Source organism: Fulvia fulva, chromosome 6 (genome assembly GCF_020509005.1).
Source record: "Fulvia fulva chromosome 6, complete sequence".
NCBI lineage: Eukaryota > Fungi > Ascomycota > Dothideomycetes > Mycosphaerellales > Mycosphaerellaceae > Fulvia > Fulvia fulva.
Genome location: NC_063017.1, coordinates 4632394 through 4646936, shown reverse-complemented (window position 1 = coordinate 4646936; position 14543 = coordinate 4632394). Strand labels below are relative to the sequence as shown.

The 14543-nt window shown below is 53.6% G+C and overlaps 9 protein-coding genes across 9 annotated transcripts; 5 read left to right on the top strand and 4 right to left on the bottom strand.

Annotated features, from left to right (window-relative positions):
• Positions 1 to 328: 328 nt before the first annotated feature.
• On the bottom strand, positions 329 to 1339 carry CLAFUR5_07653 (Abhydrolase domain-containing protein; the record flags this gene model as incomplete). Its single annotated transcript, XM_047906801.1, has 3 exons — positions 329 to 360; positions 415 to 1076; positions 1131 to 1339. The coding sequence occupies 3 exons, from the start codon at positions 1337 to 1339 to the stop codon at positions 329 to 331; spliced, it is 903 nt and encodes a 300-aa protein (XP_047763245.1).
• Positions 1340 to 1480: 141 nt separating this feature from the next.
• CLAFUR5_07652 (Adenylate kinase isoenzyme 6 HBR1) lies at positions 1481 to 2164 on the top strand (the record flags this gene model as incomplete). Its single annotated transcript, XM_047906800.1, has 1 exon — positions 1481 to 2164. One exon carries the CDS (start codon positions 1481 to 1483, stop codon positions 2162 to 2164), a length of 684 nt encoding a protein of 227 aa, XP_047763244.1.
• A 148-nt stretch (positions 2165 to 2312) lies between these two features.
• Positions 2313 to 2749, bottom strand: CLAFUR5_07651 (Inosine triphosphate pyrophosphatase; the record flags this gene model as incomplete). Its single annotated transcript, XM_047906799.1, has 2 exons — positions 2313 to 2440; positions 2563 to 2749. The coding sequence occupies 2 exons, from the start codon at positions 2747 to 2749 to the stop codon at positions 2313 to 2315; spliced, it is 315 nt and encodes a 104-aa protein (XP_047763247.1).
• A 5-nt stretch (positions 2750 to 2754) lies between these two features.
• On the bottom strand, positions 2755 to 3091 carry CLAFUR5_07650 (Inosine triphosphate pyrophosphatase; the record flags this gene model as incomplete). The annotated part of the gene is made up of 2 exons (XM_047906798.1): positions 2755 to 2868; positions 2918 to 3091. The coding sequence occupies 2 exons, from the start codon at positions 3089 to 3091 to the stop codon at positions 2755 to 2757; spliced, it is 288 nt and encodes a 95-aa protein (XP_047763246.1).
• A 700-nt stretch (positions 3092 to 3791) lies between these two features.
• CLAFUR5_07649 (Glutathione synthetase) lies at positions 3792 to 6243 on the top strand (the record flags this gene model as incomplete). The annotated part of the gene is made up of 4 exons (XM_047906797.1): positions 3792 to 4383; positions 4443 to 4782; positions 4852 to 5602; positions 5659 to 6243. 4 exons carry the CDS (start codon positions 3792 to 3794, stop codon positions 6241 to 6243), a joined length of 2268 nt encoding a protein of 755 aa, XP_047763782.1.
• A 645-nt stretch (positions 6244 to 6888) lies between these two features.
• CLAFUR5_07648 (40S ribosomal protein S1) lies at positions 6889 to 7831 on the bottom strand (the record flags this gene model as incomplete). Its single annotated transcript, XM_047906796.1, has 3 exons — positions 6889 to 7038; positions 7101 to 7602; positions 7710 to 7831. The coding sequence occupies 3 exons, from the start codon at positions 7829 to 7831 to the stop codon at positions 6889 to 6891; spliced, it is 774 nt and encodes a 257-aa protein (XP_047763783.1).
• Positions 7832 to 7861: 30 nt separating this feature from the next.
• CLAFUR5_07647 (Derlin-1) lies at positions 7862 to 9305 on the top strand (the record flags this gene model as incomplete). The annotated part of the gene is made up of 3 exons (XM_047906795.1): positions 7862 to 8166; positions 8217 to 8499; positions 8829 to 9305. 3 exons carry the CDS (start codon positions 7862 to 7864, stop codon positions 9303 to 9305), a joined length of 1065 nt encoding a protein of 354 aa, XP_047763780.1.
• Positions 9306 to 9802: 497 nt separating this feature from the next.
• On the top strand, positions 9803 to 10244 carry CLAFUR5_07646 (uncharacterized protein; the record flags this gene model as incomplete). Its single annotated transcript, XM_047906794.1, has 2 exons — positions 9803 to 9889; positions 9981 to 10244. The coding sequence occupies 2 exons, from the start codon at positions 9803 to 9805 to the stop codon at positions 10242 to 10244; spliced, it is 351 nt and encodes a 116-aa protein (XP_047763781.1).
• A 1141-nt stretch (positions 10245 to 11385) lies between these two features.
• Positions 11386 to 14179, top strand: CLAFUR5_07645 (Serine/threonine-protein kinase CLA4; the record flags this gene model as incomplete). Its single annotated transcript, XM_047906793.1, has 3 exons — positions 11386 to 11405; positions 11583 to 13614; positions 13667 to 14179. The coding sequence occupies 3 exons, from the start codon at positions 11386 to 11388 to the stop codon at positions 14177 to 14179; spliced, it is 2565 nt and encodes an 854-aa protein (XP_047763778.1).
• Positions 14180 to 14543: the final 364 nt, after the last annotated feature.

The following is a 14543-nucleotide window of genomic DNA, read 5'->3' as shown; positions in this document are numbered from 1 at the left end:
GTCGGCCAAAGAGCAGCAGTATGACTGTACAATGGAGCAGCAAGCCAGCCATGCATGTGGCTTGCTGCTCACTCGTCTTTGCAGCTGTTGATATTGGCAAAGAGACGTCGCAGCGGGTTCCAGTCGATAATTGAGGACCAATGAATCGGTGGCCTGCTTCCAGGACGATAATGCATGTGGATGACAGGAAGTGCAGCTTCCAACATGCGCTTCGTATACTCCGGAATACATGCAGCTGTGTCATGCTTCTGTGATGTCTCAACGAAGCGGCTTTATCGGCCGTCTGGACTGATGCAACTGCGTTGTGAGGGTCAGGTCTTGTTTTACATCAGTCCTTCTTCGACAGAAAGTCGACCACAGCTGCAACTCATGTAAGCGAACAGATTAGACATGTCGATAGATATGATCGCTCACCTTGCCTAAAGTCATCCGGCTTCTCACTAATGACCCAGTGCCCAGAGTCGACATCGGCCAGTTCGAAGTTGGGAAAGAACCGTCCACACACAGGCAGCATCTCGTCGGAGATATAGTGGCTCTTTGTGCCTCTGGTGAAAAGAGTCGGACCTTCCCATCTTGCCTGGTGCGGATCTTTGAATGGGAAGTCGCCGAGCTTGTTCAACGAGTCAGTCAAGTACTTCAGCGGCACCTTGAACTTCTGCGTCCCATCTTCCGCTCGCATCAGGTTTGTGAGCAGGAACTGCCTGATGGGTAGACTCTCTTCGTAATCGGCGAGGATCGTGTCGGCGTCCTTCAGCGACTTGACGCCGGCCTCTTCGATCTTGCGCATGCCTATGCAGTACTTTCCAAAGTCCGATTTCAAGGCAGCATCCACAGGCGCGTTGTCCACTGGTATCAGATTCCCGATTGGTACACGCTTTCGCAGCGCAACCGTCATGACTGCTTTTGCGCCCATGGAGTGTCCGATGAGGGTGCTATCTTCGATCTTGTTGCTATCAATGAAGAGCTCGAGATCTTCGGCCAATGCCTCGTAGTCGTGTCTAGGATCGTGAGATGAGTCGCCATGGTTCCGTGTGTCAACGGCGTAGATGGGTCGTTTCAGGTCGCGGACGAGAGCTCTATTGAACAATTAGCGAACGGGTTGGTGCATTCAAGGACGTGATCATCCATACTTACTGATGGCGCGATGATTCCTCTTGGATCCAAAAAGACCATGCAGGAAGACTATTGGCGCGCCTTGAGGTTCCTGTCCCTTTTCCGGCTCCCACAGCTCGTAGGCCATCTTGATGCCATTGCTGAGCTCAGTCGTGGAGAACGGTCTCCGGGTGGCACACTGCCTGAGCGGCTGCTGTAGCCGGAGCAGCGCCCGTCTGGCAAGCATCTTGTGTGGACTTATATCACAGAAACACTCGATTGGTCAGGAGACAGTTTCATGTGGCAAAGTTCTGTAGGGCCGAAGAAGTCGAAGCAGCTTCCCGCTCGAGCTCTCGAGTCCAAGTCCAAGCTTCCAACGTCATCCTCCATGTTTCCCAGAACCTGCACAAGACTTGTCACTCCTCTCCTGCACCGTCCAACACACCTCAGACGCCTCGCGACATTGTCCAAAATGCTGCGCACCAGCCCCAACATCATCATCACCGGCAGCCCCGCCGTCGGCAAGACCACTCACTGCGAAGAACTTGCCCGCAAAACCGGCCTCCACCACCTCTCCATCAACGACGTAGTCAAGAAACACAACATTGGCGAGACCTCCAACGATGCTGAAGACCCTCAAGTCAAGATCGTCGACGAAGATCGCCTTTTAGACTGCATCGAGGACGACCTCGAGGAAGGTGGGCAGATAATCGATTGGCACGCTTGCGATCTCTTCCCAGTCAGTCTAATCGATTTGGTCTGCGTGGTGCGATGCGAGGACACGATGAAGCTGTATGACCGTATGAAGGCGAGAGGGTACGGGGAGAGGAAGCTGCAGGAGAACTTGGATTGTGAGATCATGCAGGTTTTGCTAGAGGAGGCGAGGGAGGCGTATGCGCCGGAGATGGTGGTGGAGCTGAAGAGCGAGGATGCTGATGAGGTGGAGAGCAACGTCGAGAGGGTGGAGAAGTGGATTGAGCAGTGGAGGAAGGATCATGGGAAGGAGGGGGAGGTGAAGGCAGAAAGCGAGGGCAAGAAGGATGAGGATGATCCGATGTTTTTGCATGGTTGAAGGGACAGATGCATCATGAGGATCGATATACGCTGCATGGTTACGTCCGGGCTGGAGGTCGTGGCATTCAAGCTCTCTGCACATGGCGGTACGGCGCTCGTGACACCATTCTCGAAAAACGCTCCGGGACGTTGTCGACACCTCGGATCTACACCTCCTGCTTCAACCACTCGGTCAATTTCTCCAACGCCTTCCCACGATGCGAAATCTTGTTCTTCTCGATTTTCGGCATCTCCGCATACGTCTGGCCTTCATACTCGAAGCAAGCATCCCAGCCTGGACCACAGTCAGCAACATGATCTCAAAAACTGGCTTCAGCAAAATTAAGAACTCACCAAAGTCAGTCGGCCCTCGACACGGCACGATCTTGCCCTGTGAATCATGTCAGCGCTACGTACAACCATCAACTCCCGTGCGGCGACCTACGTTCGTCCGACCCTGGAACACAATTGGCTCATGTCCCGGTCCTTCACAGTACGCAAAAGTACACACAGCCTGCGCCGACTTGTCCTCGAAGCCATCGAGTAGCTTGTGGAACTGCTGCACTCCCAAAGCCTTCAGGAACCACTTCCTGCAAGGCAACATGTCAGTCAATCGGCCAAGTCGAAGGGCAATGTAGATGTAGTGTACACATAAGGTCCAGGCAATTCATTGAAAGCGTCGAAGCAGAGACATGTGTCTTCTACTAGTACCGGTCCGTTGATCTGTGTATATGTCAGTGACGTCCCCAAAGAACAGTGGCAAGCCACCTACTGCTTCGGCCGCTCTCTTCGCCTTGTCTGTGGAAATCTCCTCGATTGTGCCTTGTAGTTCTGGAAGATCGATGTTTTGACTTTGTAGCTTGACTGGTGTGGCTGAGAGGATGGCTTGTACTTCGGCCAGTTTGTTGGCGTTGCCTGTGATGAAGTTGAGTTCTTTTGGGGCCATGTCGATGATGATGATGATGCTTTCGTGTAAGGTTATCGACGATGGAGCTCAGTTCTTCAAGATTGATGTCAGGATGTGTGGTACTCTTGCTGTTCAGTGACTTGGTGAGAGAAAATCTTGAGGGTGTGAAGCTGAAGCTGGAGCTGATCTTGAGAAACGTCGAAGCTTCATTCGGTGACTTCACGTCTCACGACATCGACATCGCCATGCGTTTCCATCGCAGAACTGCGAATGGCATCGGAGCTTGTCAGACAATGTTGATATACAGTATCCGATAGTACATACAAACGGCCAACGGCACCGACATCAACTGGGACTGCGATACTGGCGCGTGGTGAAAACATCGCAGCCGTCTTCTTTCCCATCAACCGTCATTTGTCCCTGACGTCTATGGCATTCCTGAAGGATACTGCAGCATGGGAGCCACGGCTGCCCCGTGTCGTTCTCCATGGAGGCAGGAATAATCGAGCGTACGTCACAAAAGCCGGCACTCGCACACCACACCAGGACTCAGGACGCGGAATGATAGCTACGAATTGTGAGGGACACCTTCCAGAGCTCCACGTGGTACAATGTGCCGTGCGCAAGACGCCGCTTTCTCTCAGCTCCTCTTTGGCGGATCCTGCCTGGTTGGAGATTGTACCGCAACTTACCTCCAGCTATCTGTTGGCTGGCCAGTACTTGGCCATGGCAGCTGGTCATGCCTCAGTCAGCGCGATTCTGCCCTCTGCCACGACATGGAATCAACCACCTGCCCCCGAAACATCGTGCTCAATTCCATCACTCGGGAGGCTTGGCAAGATGCCTTCGCGAACAGGATGTGGAATATGGTGCACCATGTCGAGTACAAAAGAACCTCCATAGACGCAGCAAAGGTAAGTATCACATCAGCAAGACCCTTTCGCAGCATCCCTTTACAACGTTCATCGTCATCTTCGAAGCGACCTTTCCTGCTAGCAAAAATGCAGTGGCGGGAGCACACTGTACCAAGATCGCACCCTTCTTGAGCGACCAAGAAGGATTCATACCAGAGACTGGATTCATCTCACCGCACAACGAAGAAAAGCACTTGACGTATGCGAAGTGCGAAGGCGAGGCTGCGGCACAGCGCTGGCGGATGAACAGCGAGCATCTACGAATACAGCACAAAGCTCGCCATGGCGTCTTTGAGGACTTCAGGTTGAGATGTGGTTCTGATTTTACAGATCAAGAGCTTTTGACACCCACTGAGCAGTCTGGCCAATACATGATCGTGTACGAAGAGCTCATGTCAGATGCAACTAAAGAGGGCGGTGAGTACTGCAATACCCAAGCCACAGTCTCCGAATCATGACTAACACCTGTAACACAGGCCTCGAAGCAAGTGCTATAGAACGACTAAGCATCTCAGGAGCGACTGACATCTTCAACGAAGCTTCTGAGATTACAGCATACCAAGGCGAGAAGTCGATAGTATGGCTGATGCCTTTCCAATCGAAAGAGGCGGCTGTGAAGTGCATGGCTTCGCAAGCATTCGGCAAGCTCCAGCATACACCAGATGCGGTGCGACTCATGCGCATTATGAGGGACTATGGCAAGTCAAATCGAAAGGAGGCGCCTGCTGGCGCAGGTGGCAGCAATTGCAGAGTCTCAAGATCCTCCAGGGAGTTCCAAGCAACACGTGGCGAGGAAGACGTTTGGGATAAGGCATTGTGAGGGTACTTCCTATCATGTGCGTTCATCTTCATAGCGCTACATGCCCTAGTAATACAAACTTTTAGAAACTTCAGCCTTGAGAGGCAGTCGCATATACCTTGCCCACCTCAGCCACGATCAGAATCCAACGACAACCAGGATCTGCGAGACAACACGAGGTCTCACCAAAGTTCGACCGACAGCCAAGACGTCATCAGGATCACACTTGACCTGCATTGGACAACCTCAGTTCACTCTTGCCCTACGCCTGCACTGGAGGCCACAGTTCGACAGGGACCGCGAATTCAGGCCACTCTGAGACGATTCACCCAGGATATGGCTCCAACCGACGACGAGATCGACCTCCTCGCATCAGAAGTCAAGGACTATCAGATCACACATGGCTCCCTCCTCAAGATGGTTGGTTACGAGACCGAATCAACAGTTACTGCCCGGCCTGTAAACGTCAGCCTTATTCCCACTCCCCTCCCGTCTAAGGGCTTCCAAACTGCCAAGGACCTCCAATCCATCTTCAACGAGCTATACGTGAAAGTTGCAAACGATGAAGACTGGCTGTTCGAGACTCTGGGACCGCTTTTGGAGCATGATGTGTTCTTTGCTGCTCTTTGGGGTGTATGGCTGGAGTTCAAGAAAGCTGGTGTTGTACAGCCTGTTGTGTGTGGGATATTTCGCTCGGATTATATGTTGCATGCTGTCGAAGAGGATCGGGCGTTGAAGCAGGTGGAGATGAATACATTCTCGGTGGCTGGCGCTTGTCATGCTGAGCGTGTTGCTGGTATGCATCGGCATTTACGGCGAACGGGTGCTGGCAGTCAGGTAGGTAGTCTTCGTAGAGCACTTTCTCATTCGCCATCTCATCTGACCAGAAGCAGACGTCTTCCCCTAGTGGCTATCTAGTTCGCAAGGACAACACCCAGAGTCTGGTGAAGATCTTGCACCAAGCACACAAAGCATACACCACCCCAAACACCACCCCGAAACAAACCTGCATCCTCACGATCGTGCAACCCAACAACTTCAACATCACCGACGAAAGACCCATCGAATACAGTCTCTGGGGCAGAGACACCCCATGCTACCGCTGTGAATGGCAAAACATCCTCAACCGCACCACTCTCTCCGACGACCGCACCCTCCACTTCCACCCACAACCCAGCACTCCCGGGTCCCGCATCGAAGTCAGCGTAATATACTACCGCGCCGGCTACCAAGCCACCGAGTACGACTCGTCCGGCCTTCAAGCCCGTCTACGTCTCGAGTCATCTCGTGCGATCAAGTGTCCAGATGTTCTGACACATCTCACGACATTCAAGGCAGTGCAGCAAGCAAGCTCTCACAAAACCCGGTGCGGTGGAACGGTTTCTGTCTCCCGAGAAGGCCGCACGAGTGCGAGGGACGTTCATGCCCGTGCATACTTTGGAGATCTCCGAAGCCAGGGCGCGAGCGATGAAGTTTGAGATGGCGAGGCATTACATCCTCAAGCCGAATCTCGAGGGCGGAGGGAATAATGTTTACGGTGAGGATATACCTTATTTTCTGGAGACGGTGCCTGAGCGGGATTGGGGGGGAAGGGGGTATGTTTTGATGGAGAGGATCCAGCCACCGAAGCAGGAGGGGTTGTTGATGATGGTTGGTGGGATCTATCAGGGATCTGTTGTTAGCGAGCTTGGTATACTGGGTACGTGTTTGTGGGAGCGGAAACAGGACGGTGTGAAGGTTTTGTCGAATGGTATGGCGGGCTGGACCTTCAAGACTAAGCCGGAGGAGGTAAAGGAGATGGGTGTGGTGAAGGGGTATGGCTGCTTTGATAGTCCCAATCTAATCGAAGGCTGAACCGTCATGACCTCGTCGTACTTTTTACTGTCCATAGTCCTCGTTGCAATCATCCTCGCTTCTCTTTTTCATGGCATTGGTCTTGGAACTTGTGACTGACATGAGAAGCGTCATGCATTTTTGAAGCGTTTCACAGAATCTGCATAATGGCCTAGTGCGCTGCTATCATGCGCTATGCATCCTCATTGCCCTGTTCTCAAAACGCCTCTACGTCGCAAAAAGACAACCGTCTCGCCCAATACTAGCCCATGTAACAGTGTGCCAACTGCTTACACGTTCTCGAGGACGGTCTCCTTGAACTCGCGGTTACCCTCGACCTTCTGGCCAGAGTCGTCGGTGGAGGACTCGCCGTGGAGCGAGAGGAGGTTGCCGAGGTCGAACTTGGGTGCCTTGAGGAGCTTGACCTTGCGGACGTGGACCTGAAGTGTTTGTTAGTGTATGCCCTTCATGCCAAGCTGTTTCTTATACTGTTTCCACGTACGTTCTGGAGGGGGTAGATGCCCTGGGTGCTCTTCTCGATCTCACGGCCGATAACCTCTGGGATCAGCTTGGTGGTAAGCTGGCTGAGGGTGCAGCTCTGTGCCTCACGCGACATGATATCGGTCATCTTCTTGCGGATTGCTCGGATTTGCGACGATCGTGCGTATGTGGTCTTCTTGATCTGGTTTGGCCGCCTCTTGGTGAAGGCAATGCAGAAAAGACGGAGGAGGTAGTCGTCGGTAGTCTTGACCACGACGTTGGCCTCGATGAGGGTCTGCCACTTGCGGACGAGCGAGCGCAGCTTGTCGGAGGTGAAGTCGAGACCGTGGAAGTTGGTCAGGCAGTTCTTGCCCTGGACCTCGTCGACGCGCAGCTTGACCTTGCGGAAAGCGTGGTCCTCATCCTTCTGGAGATCGGCGAGGGAGACCTCGAAGATGCGGCCCTTGAGTGCGTCGTTGGCGTTCTTGAGACCAGTGGTGCGGTTCACGAGGGTCTTGCCGACACTGCCACATCAATTAGTACACCTTCATGATCGCGCTTTCCTCGCATGTCCTCATCGCATATCTCTCTCGATCTCGTGCAGGGTAATGTGTGGTATGGGAAGGCGTACTCGCGAATGGCAAAGGTCGATGGGGCCTTGACGGAAAACCAGTCCTTCCTGGCGAATGGGTCGGTGCGCTTCTTCAGGCCCTTCTTGCCCTTGGACAATCTCTTGTTCTTTCCGACAGCCATGATTGCGGTCGTAGATGAAAGGAAAAAGAGATGTGGTGCTGTTGGCGGCGTGCCTGTACTCTCAAATCTCGGAGTAGGATGTCTCGAAAGCTTTCAAAGTCGTGTGGGAGGCTTGGCGGAAGTCACGTCACGTGGGTCCTTGGTCGCGCTTGCCTCCGACTGCCGATCCGCCTCAAATTTAGAAAGAAGACAAGTTTGCTTCAACCACTTTCTTTCGCCCTCACGAGCGCAGATCTTCTGCTGCGTCTCAACACCGCCAGAACTGATACACAACTCCATCACACACTCATCATGTCTTTCCAGGAAACATTTTGGGCGGCGCCGCCGATCTCGAGGTAAGCAAGCGCGTCCATGGGCTTCACGCGCAGATTCTGATGCTAAGTAGAACCATCACAGCCGCGACCGTTCTCATTTCAGTACCTGGCCACTTGGGACTCTATAGTCTGATGTGGGTCATCTTCCTCTCGGACTACATCCTCACCCTCAGACAGCTGCCACAGATATGGCGTCTCGTGACCAGCTTCTTCGTCACCGGACCGCAACTGTCCTTGATAATGGACCCGTTCTTCCTATACCACTACAGCAGCAAGCTTGAGACTGGCTCACCACGGTTCAGCGCACCAGGCGCCTACGCCTTCTACATCCTGTTCGTGTCGACTGTCATCTTGGTAAGCAAGACGCATCGTTCTTTCTTCTCTTGTACCACTACTCTCTTTCCTTCCCCAAACACAACTCAACCTCGATATATCTGCCCGGGCCAGTCAGACATGCTGGTCACGGTTCCTGGAATCGAGGGAGATTACTCCTGCAATCTGCGGCGTTCGTCATTCGCAAAACATAAAGAGCGTTCGTGGAGTGTGGGATGGATTCCATGTTGAGAAAACTGTCTTCCTGAATCATTTGGATGCTGGTGGTTATTGGACCTAACATATCTTCGTTTTGAACATTGCTGCTTGCTGCATAGCTTCTTGTTAGGCTGTCTGCTGACGCCAAACAGCTCACTGGAGGTTTCTACCTCGGCGGCATCACGCTGCTCAACCCACTGAGCATGGCACTCATCTACACCTTCGCACAAGATGATCCGAACAGAGTTGTCCAGTTCTTCATCGTGCAGATGCCGGCGAAGTACCTACCCTACGCATCGCTCGCCATCACATACCTCATGGCTGGCCAGTACGCCACCTTGGTTCAGGCCACCGGTATCTTGGCAGCTCATCTCTATGACTTCTTCGACCGCATATGGCCACAGTTTGGCGGCGGACCGAAGCTCATCCAGGTGCCGCAATGGATTCAGAAGCAATTCGCTGCACCTGCTGGAGCCGGTCAAGGACGAACCTACGGTACTGCCTTTGCTGGCAGAGCTGGGGGTCCTGGCCAGACTGCTTCACAGAACCAGACTGGAAGCGGAGGTGGATGGGCAAGTGGCTCGTCATGGACCAGCAGAGGTAGTGGTCGACGACTCGGAGGAGAATGATTGAACGATGCGATGCATAATGAGCAAATTCTAGCGTTACGTACCACGAATGACACCAGCCTGTAACATTACTCGATTTGATCCCCTCCGTTCTCTTTAAGCATGTCGACCATAGCACGATCATGCACGACGATCATCGCGTTGTTAAGATCAAAAGACAGGGACCAGCAGTGCGATGGTGCTTTCACGAGGCGCAGGAAGAGTGCACACACTCAGCGTTTAAAGAGAGAGAGAGAGAGAGAGAGAGAGAGAGACAGAGACCAGTGAATGCAAACGCGCTCCAATGCTAGGTGGCTGCCTATTGTCATAAGCTCACTTCAGTTTCAGAATCACAATCTCACATGAAGACGCCTACTTAAACCTACTTCTCCTCCAATTCCTCCTCTTGCTCTACAAACCACACCACACGACTACCAAACTTCGACCACAACACTCCCAAGCACTACCGCTCACTCCACACCATCACACTTCTCTACCACCCACCCAATACCGCAACCATGGTCAACTGGGACGACGCTCTCGACAAACGCCTCCTCCTCACCATCATCCACACCGCCGCCCCGAGCGCCATCGACTACAAGAAAGTCGCCGCCCTCATGGGCCCAGACTTCAGTCCTTCCTCTGACCTCCATGAACCTCCCCCTCCACGCCCTCACTAACACTTCCTGCAGACAGCGCTACACAAAGAAGATCCGCAAAGAAGCGGAGGAAAATTTCGGCAAGCAGGATGATGCTGGTGGTGGTGAAGGTGGGGTGAAGACTCCGGTTAACAAGGGAGCGGCGAAGAAGGCGGTTGGGGAGAAGAGTAGCACGGGCAAGCGTAAGGCGAAGAAAGCTGCGGGTGAAGATGGGGAGGGTGAGAAGGATGATGAGGAGAGTCCGAGTAAGAAGGTGAAGAGCGAGGAGAAGGAGGAGAGTGGTGAGGAGGAGATGGTTTAGGTGCTGCGAGGATGAAGTATGGACAACGATGAGGGTATGCTTCGAGGAGGACATGGCGTTCTGAGGTGCTGAAGTGCCAGGGCCTGGCCAGGTGCCATAGCGCCAGTTGGAGCATATCAGCCACTGTCGTGTGGTCCTTATTTCATAGTTCAAGGCCATTGCCGGTTAAACTCGGCGTCCCGAACTCATAGCTTCGGTACGGACGCGTATGGAAAAATGCTCTCTCCAATTACTAGCATGATGCCAAGTGATGCGGGCATGTTGAGGGGTTCTTCGCCAACCAGTGCACATGGCTCTTGCATGGACTGACACACTGCGAGGATGCACCTTGCTGCGTATGTTTAGCTGTAGGCGGAGTCATCCGACAGATGTGGCGTGGTCGTCGACGCAGGTGACTGGGATAGATGCTCTGTGCTTGCTGCAGTCACGATACATTCTCAGCAATTGGCATGCTTGAGGAGCTTCTCATCAGGGAAAATTGAAGTTGGGTCGCGAGTCAGGGTGCATCTCCTTTGTGTGTGCGCTCCGTGGCGGAAGTTGTCTTGGATTGGACGACATCCCCACGCAGATGCAGCACCGGGTCAGTGTACATGTATTGCAGGAGCACGTTGGCGCTGTCGATTGGAATCAAGCATCCCAACAGTCACGCCCCATCGGGAATACGCAGTCGACAAGGCAGGCGCTAAGACGTGCCTGTGAAACTCGAAAGGTCCCTGCGAAACATTGATCTTGCACTACCTAGGTACAAGCTGTCGGCGTGAACACTGCGTCCAGTCTGCGTCCACCGGCTCAAAGCAGCTGTTCACAACCGTATCCCTTATTGCTGGCGCCCGCTATTGTCAACACATCGATAAAGAAGAGCGATCATCATCCGCCGGCTCAGCACCGCGCCGCCATCCCTGTTACAGGGAAACCTTGGGCTCCAACCTGCCCTGCCTGCGACCTGACTGCATACCCAGCACACAGTCCGCGCCGCACCTCTGCGCGTTGACTCTCATACAACCACCACACTCGACGCACGCGCGAAACATCCATATCGACACGACGCTGCGAAACGGCACACCCAGCGGAGACGGTCAGGCCACAACCACCACCTGGTCGGCGCTCTTGGAGGCCCGCGAGCGCATAAACAACGGCAGCAATGGCGAACGGACAAAACACGTGAGTCTTGACCTCTCCCGCTTCTCGCGCACACTATGCGATGGTGCTTGCGCGTGCGTGCGACGTGCGCTCAAGACACAGCTGGAGGCGTGCCGCGCCATGGCAGCACACGGCAAGCTCAATCGAGCTCGAGGGAGGGGTCGGCGCCATGGAACATGTGTACTGACACCACTGCAGGCTATACAGGCCCGACCAGTTCATGAACCCTGGCCCTGCGCCGAAGCCACCATCAGAGCGTCCCAAGGTCACTCTCACCCCGAACGTCTTCAACACCCCAGGGAATCCCAACCTCACACATATGAACAATGGCTCCGGCAATTCGATAGCATCGCCCTCGCAGACATCCCTTGGTCGCTCCGAAACGAGCAACGGCGAAATGACAGTCATCAGAGACGGCTGGGCGAAGGTCAAGGAAGAAGGCGGAGGCTTCATGAAGGTGTTCTGGAACGATCGTTTTCTGGTGCTTCGGGAGAAACAGCTCGATTTCCTGAAGTCTGACAAGAGTGGCAAAGTGTCCAACACGATCATGCTGCGCGACGTATCGCACGTCACTCGCTCAGACAATTACCCCTTCAGCGTGGAGCTGACCAAGGAGGGAAACAAGATATGGATTCTGAAATTCGACTCAGACACGGACGTATACAACTGGATGGACAGTGTGTACGACAGATGTCCGCAAATGGGAGGCGTATCACACCCGACAGGCTTCTCACATCGTGTTCATGTTGGCTTCGACCCGGTCACGGGTGGATTCGTGGGACTGCCGGTGGAGTGGGAAAGGCTGCTCAAAGGCTCAGCATTGACCAAGGATGACATGCAGAAGAACCCCCAGGCCGTCATGGAAGTGCTGCAGTTCTATACGGATAAGCTCCAAGTACGAAGTGACGATCCTACACGATACGCTTCACTTACGCCCACACCAAGCGCCGGAGACAATCGCGAGAAGCAGCTGGGATACTCTACTGGCAACAGCGTTGCGCCACCAAGGCCACAGCCACCGGGGATGAACAGACAGGACAGCTATCAGAGTGGTATGAGCAGCGCGACTGACTTTCAAGCGGGTTACCCTAACTCACGAGATGCAGCTGATCGATATGGAGCGCCTAAGCGAGCAGATACCGCACCCAGCGGCGCACAGACCGACGACGAGCGACGAAGAAAGCAAGAAGAGCAGCGAAGACGCGCGGAGTCTGAGCGAAGAAGAAACGAGGAAGACCAAGAACGAAAGCGCAGGGAGCAGGAGGATCGAGAATACAATGATTCGCTACCGAAAAATAAGATTCCTCTTGCGAAGCAGGAAGTCGGAGGTGGCTATAGCTCGGATACATCGCGAGACGCAAGTCCAGGCAATGGGCAAAGCAGATACAACGCGACAAGGCCTGCACCACCAGCACCTGCAAATAGCAAGAGTGGCCAGTCTGGCAGTCAATTGCCGCTGCGGAACCTACAGGCGCAACGGGCTGCTCCAGCGCCTCCTGGGTCACAAAATGGTTCGAAAGGTCCTTCTCCTGCAAAGCAGCTCACCGCTAACACTTCTTCTCCTCACATAGCCAAACAAGCGTCACCTTCCTCAGATGCGAAGAAAGACCAGCCACTCACACGCAAGCCATCGGGCTCTGGTAATGACCACCAGAAGCAGCCCTCGCAGCAAGTCAAGCCTCTCAATGTTGCCACTAAACAGCCAACTGGCCAGCCTAAGGACGCGGTCAAGCAAGCTGAGATGGCACTAACAAAGAAAGATCCCGCCGAGAAATCACAGAAGGAAGTTCGCATGAGCGCCATGTCAGATGCCCAGGTCATGGACCGCTTACGTTCCGTGGTGACCCTGTCTAACCCTCTCGAAAGCTATAACAAGCAGAAGAAGATTGGTCAGGGTGCTTCCGGATCTGTATATGTTGCGCGCATCCGCGAGAGCGCTCCAAGCAAAACAGCAAAGGATCTTATCGCACAGTACGGCCCCAGAACACAAGTTGCGATCAAGCAGATGGATCTCAGGTCGCAGCCCAGGAAGGAGTTGATTGTCAACGAAATCATTGTCATGAAGGAAAGTCGACACGACAACATTGTAAACTTCTTGGATGCGTTTCTGCAGGAAGAGACTTTCGAACTTTGGGTTGTGATGGAGTTCATGGAGGGTGGCGCGCTGACCGATGTCATCGACAACAACCCTTCTATTTCAGAAGAGCAGATCGCGACAATATGCTTTGAGGTAAGTGTGGTAATCCGGGCTAGACTTGAGGTCCATGCTAACAAAAAGACAGACATGCAAGGGTCTCATCCACCTGCACGCCCAAAACATCATACACCGAGATATCAAGTCTGACAATGTCCTGCTCTCATCCCGTGGCGCGGTGAAGATTACAGATTTCGGCTTCTGTGCCAAACTCACGGAACAGCGCTCTAAGCGAGCAACAATGGTCGGAACTCCCTACTGGATGGCACCTGAAGTGGTGAAGCAAAAGGAGTACGGCAGCAAGGTCGACATCTGGTCTCTCGGCATCATGGCGATTGAGATGATAGAATCAGAACCTCCATACCTTAACGAGGAGCCGCTGAAGGCTCTTTACTTGATCGCGACAAACGGTACTCCCAGGCTGAAGAAGCCGGAGAAGCTTTCGAAGGAGCTCAAGGCCTTCCTCAGTGTCTGCTTATGCGTGGATGTTAAGAGCCGAGCAACAGCCGAGGAACTTGGCCGCCACGAATTCTTGCAGCACGGTTGCTCTCTACAGAGCTTGAGCGAGCTTCTGAGGTTCCGGAAGGGAGGCGGGCACTAGAAGAAACACTTCCTCAGGGGGGAAAGAATCGTGAAGAAGATCTACGAGGACCCAGCTCCCCACAAGCTACTCTGGACTGCCGAGACACCATTAGTAGCAGACGTTTGCCGGACGTACTCCCGTCTCTTCATCCACGGCGGCTAAGAGGCATCTATCAATGGGATCGAGAGGAGTGGACATTGATGAAAGTCGCATGGGCGGAGTGGAAGCAGGGAGACGACGAGCGCAAGGCCCTCCGCAAAGCTTGTTGTAAGGCTTTGACTCGATGATCGGACACTATTGCTATGCCACTGTTCCGGATATGCCGGGAACTGCAATCGCTTGAGACACGGGAGAGAGATACCAGTACGAGCGTTTTCTCGAA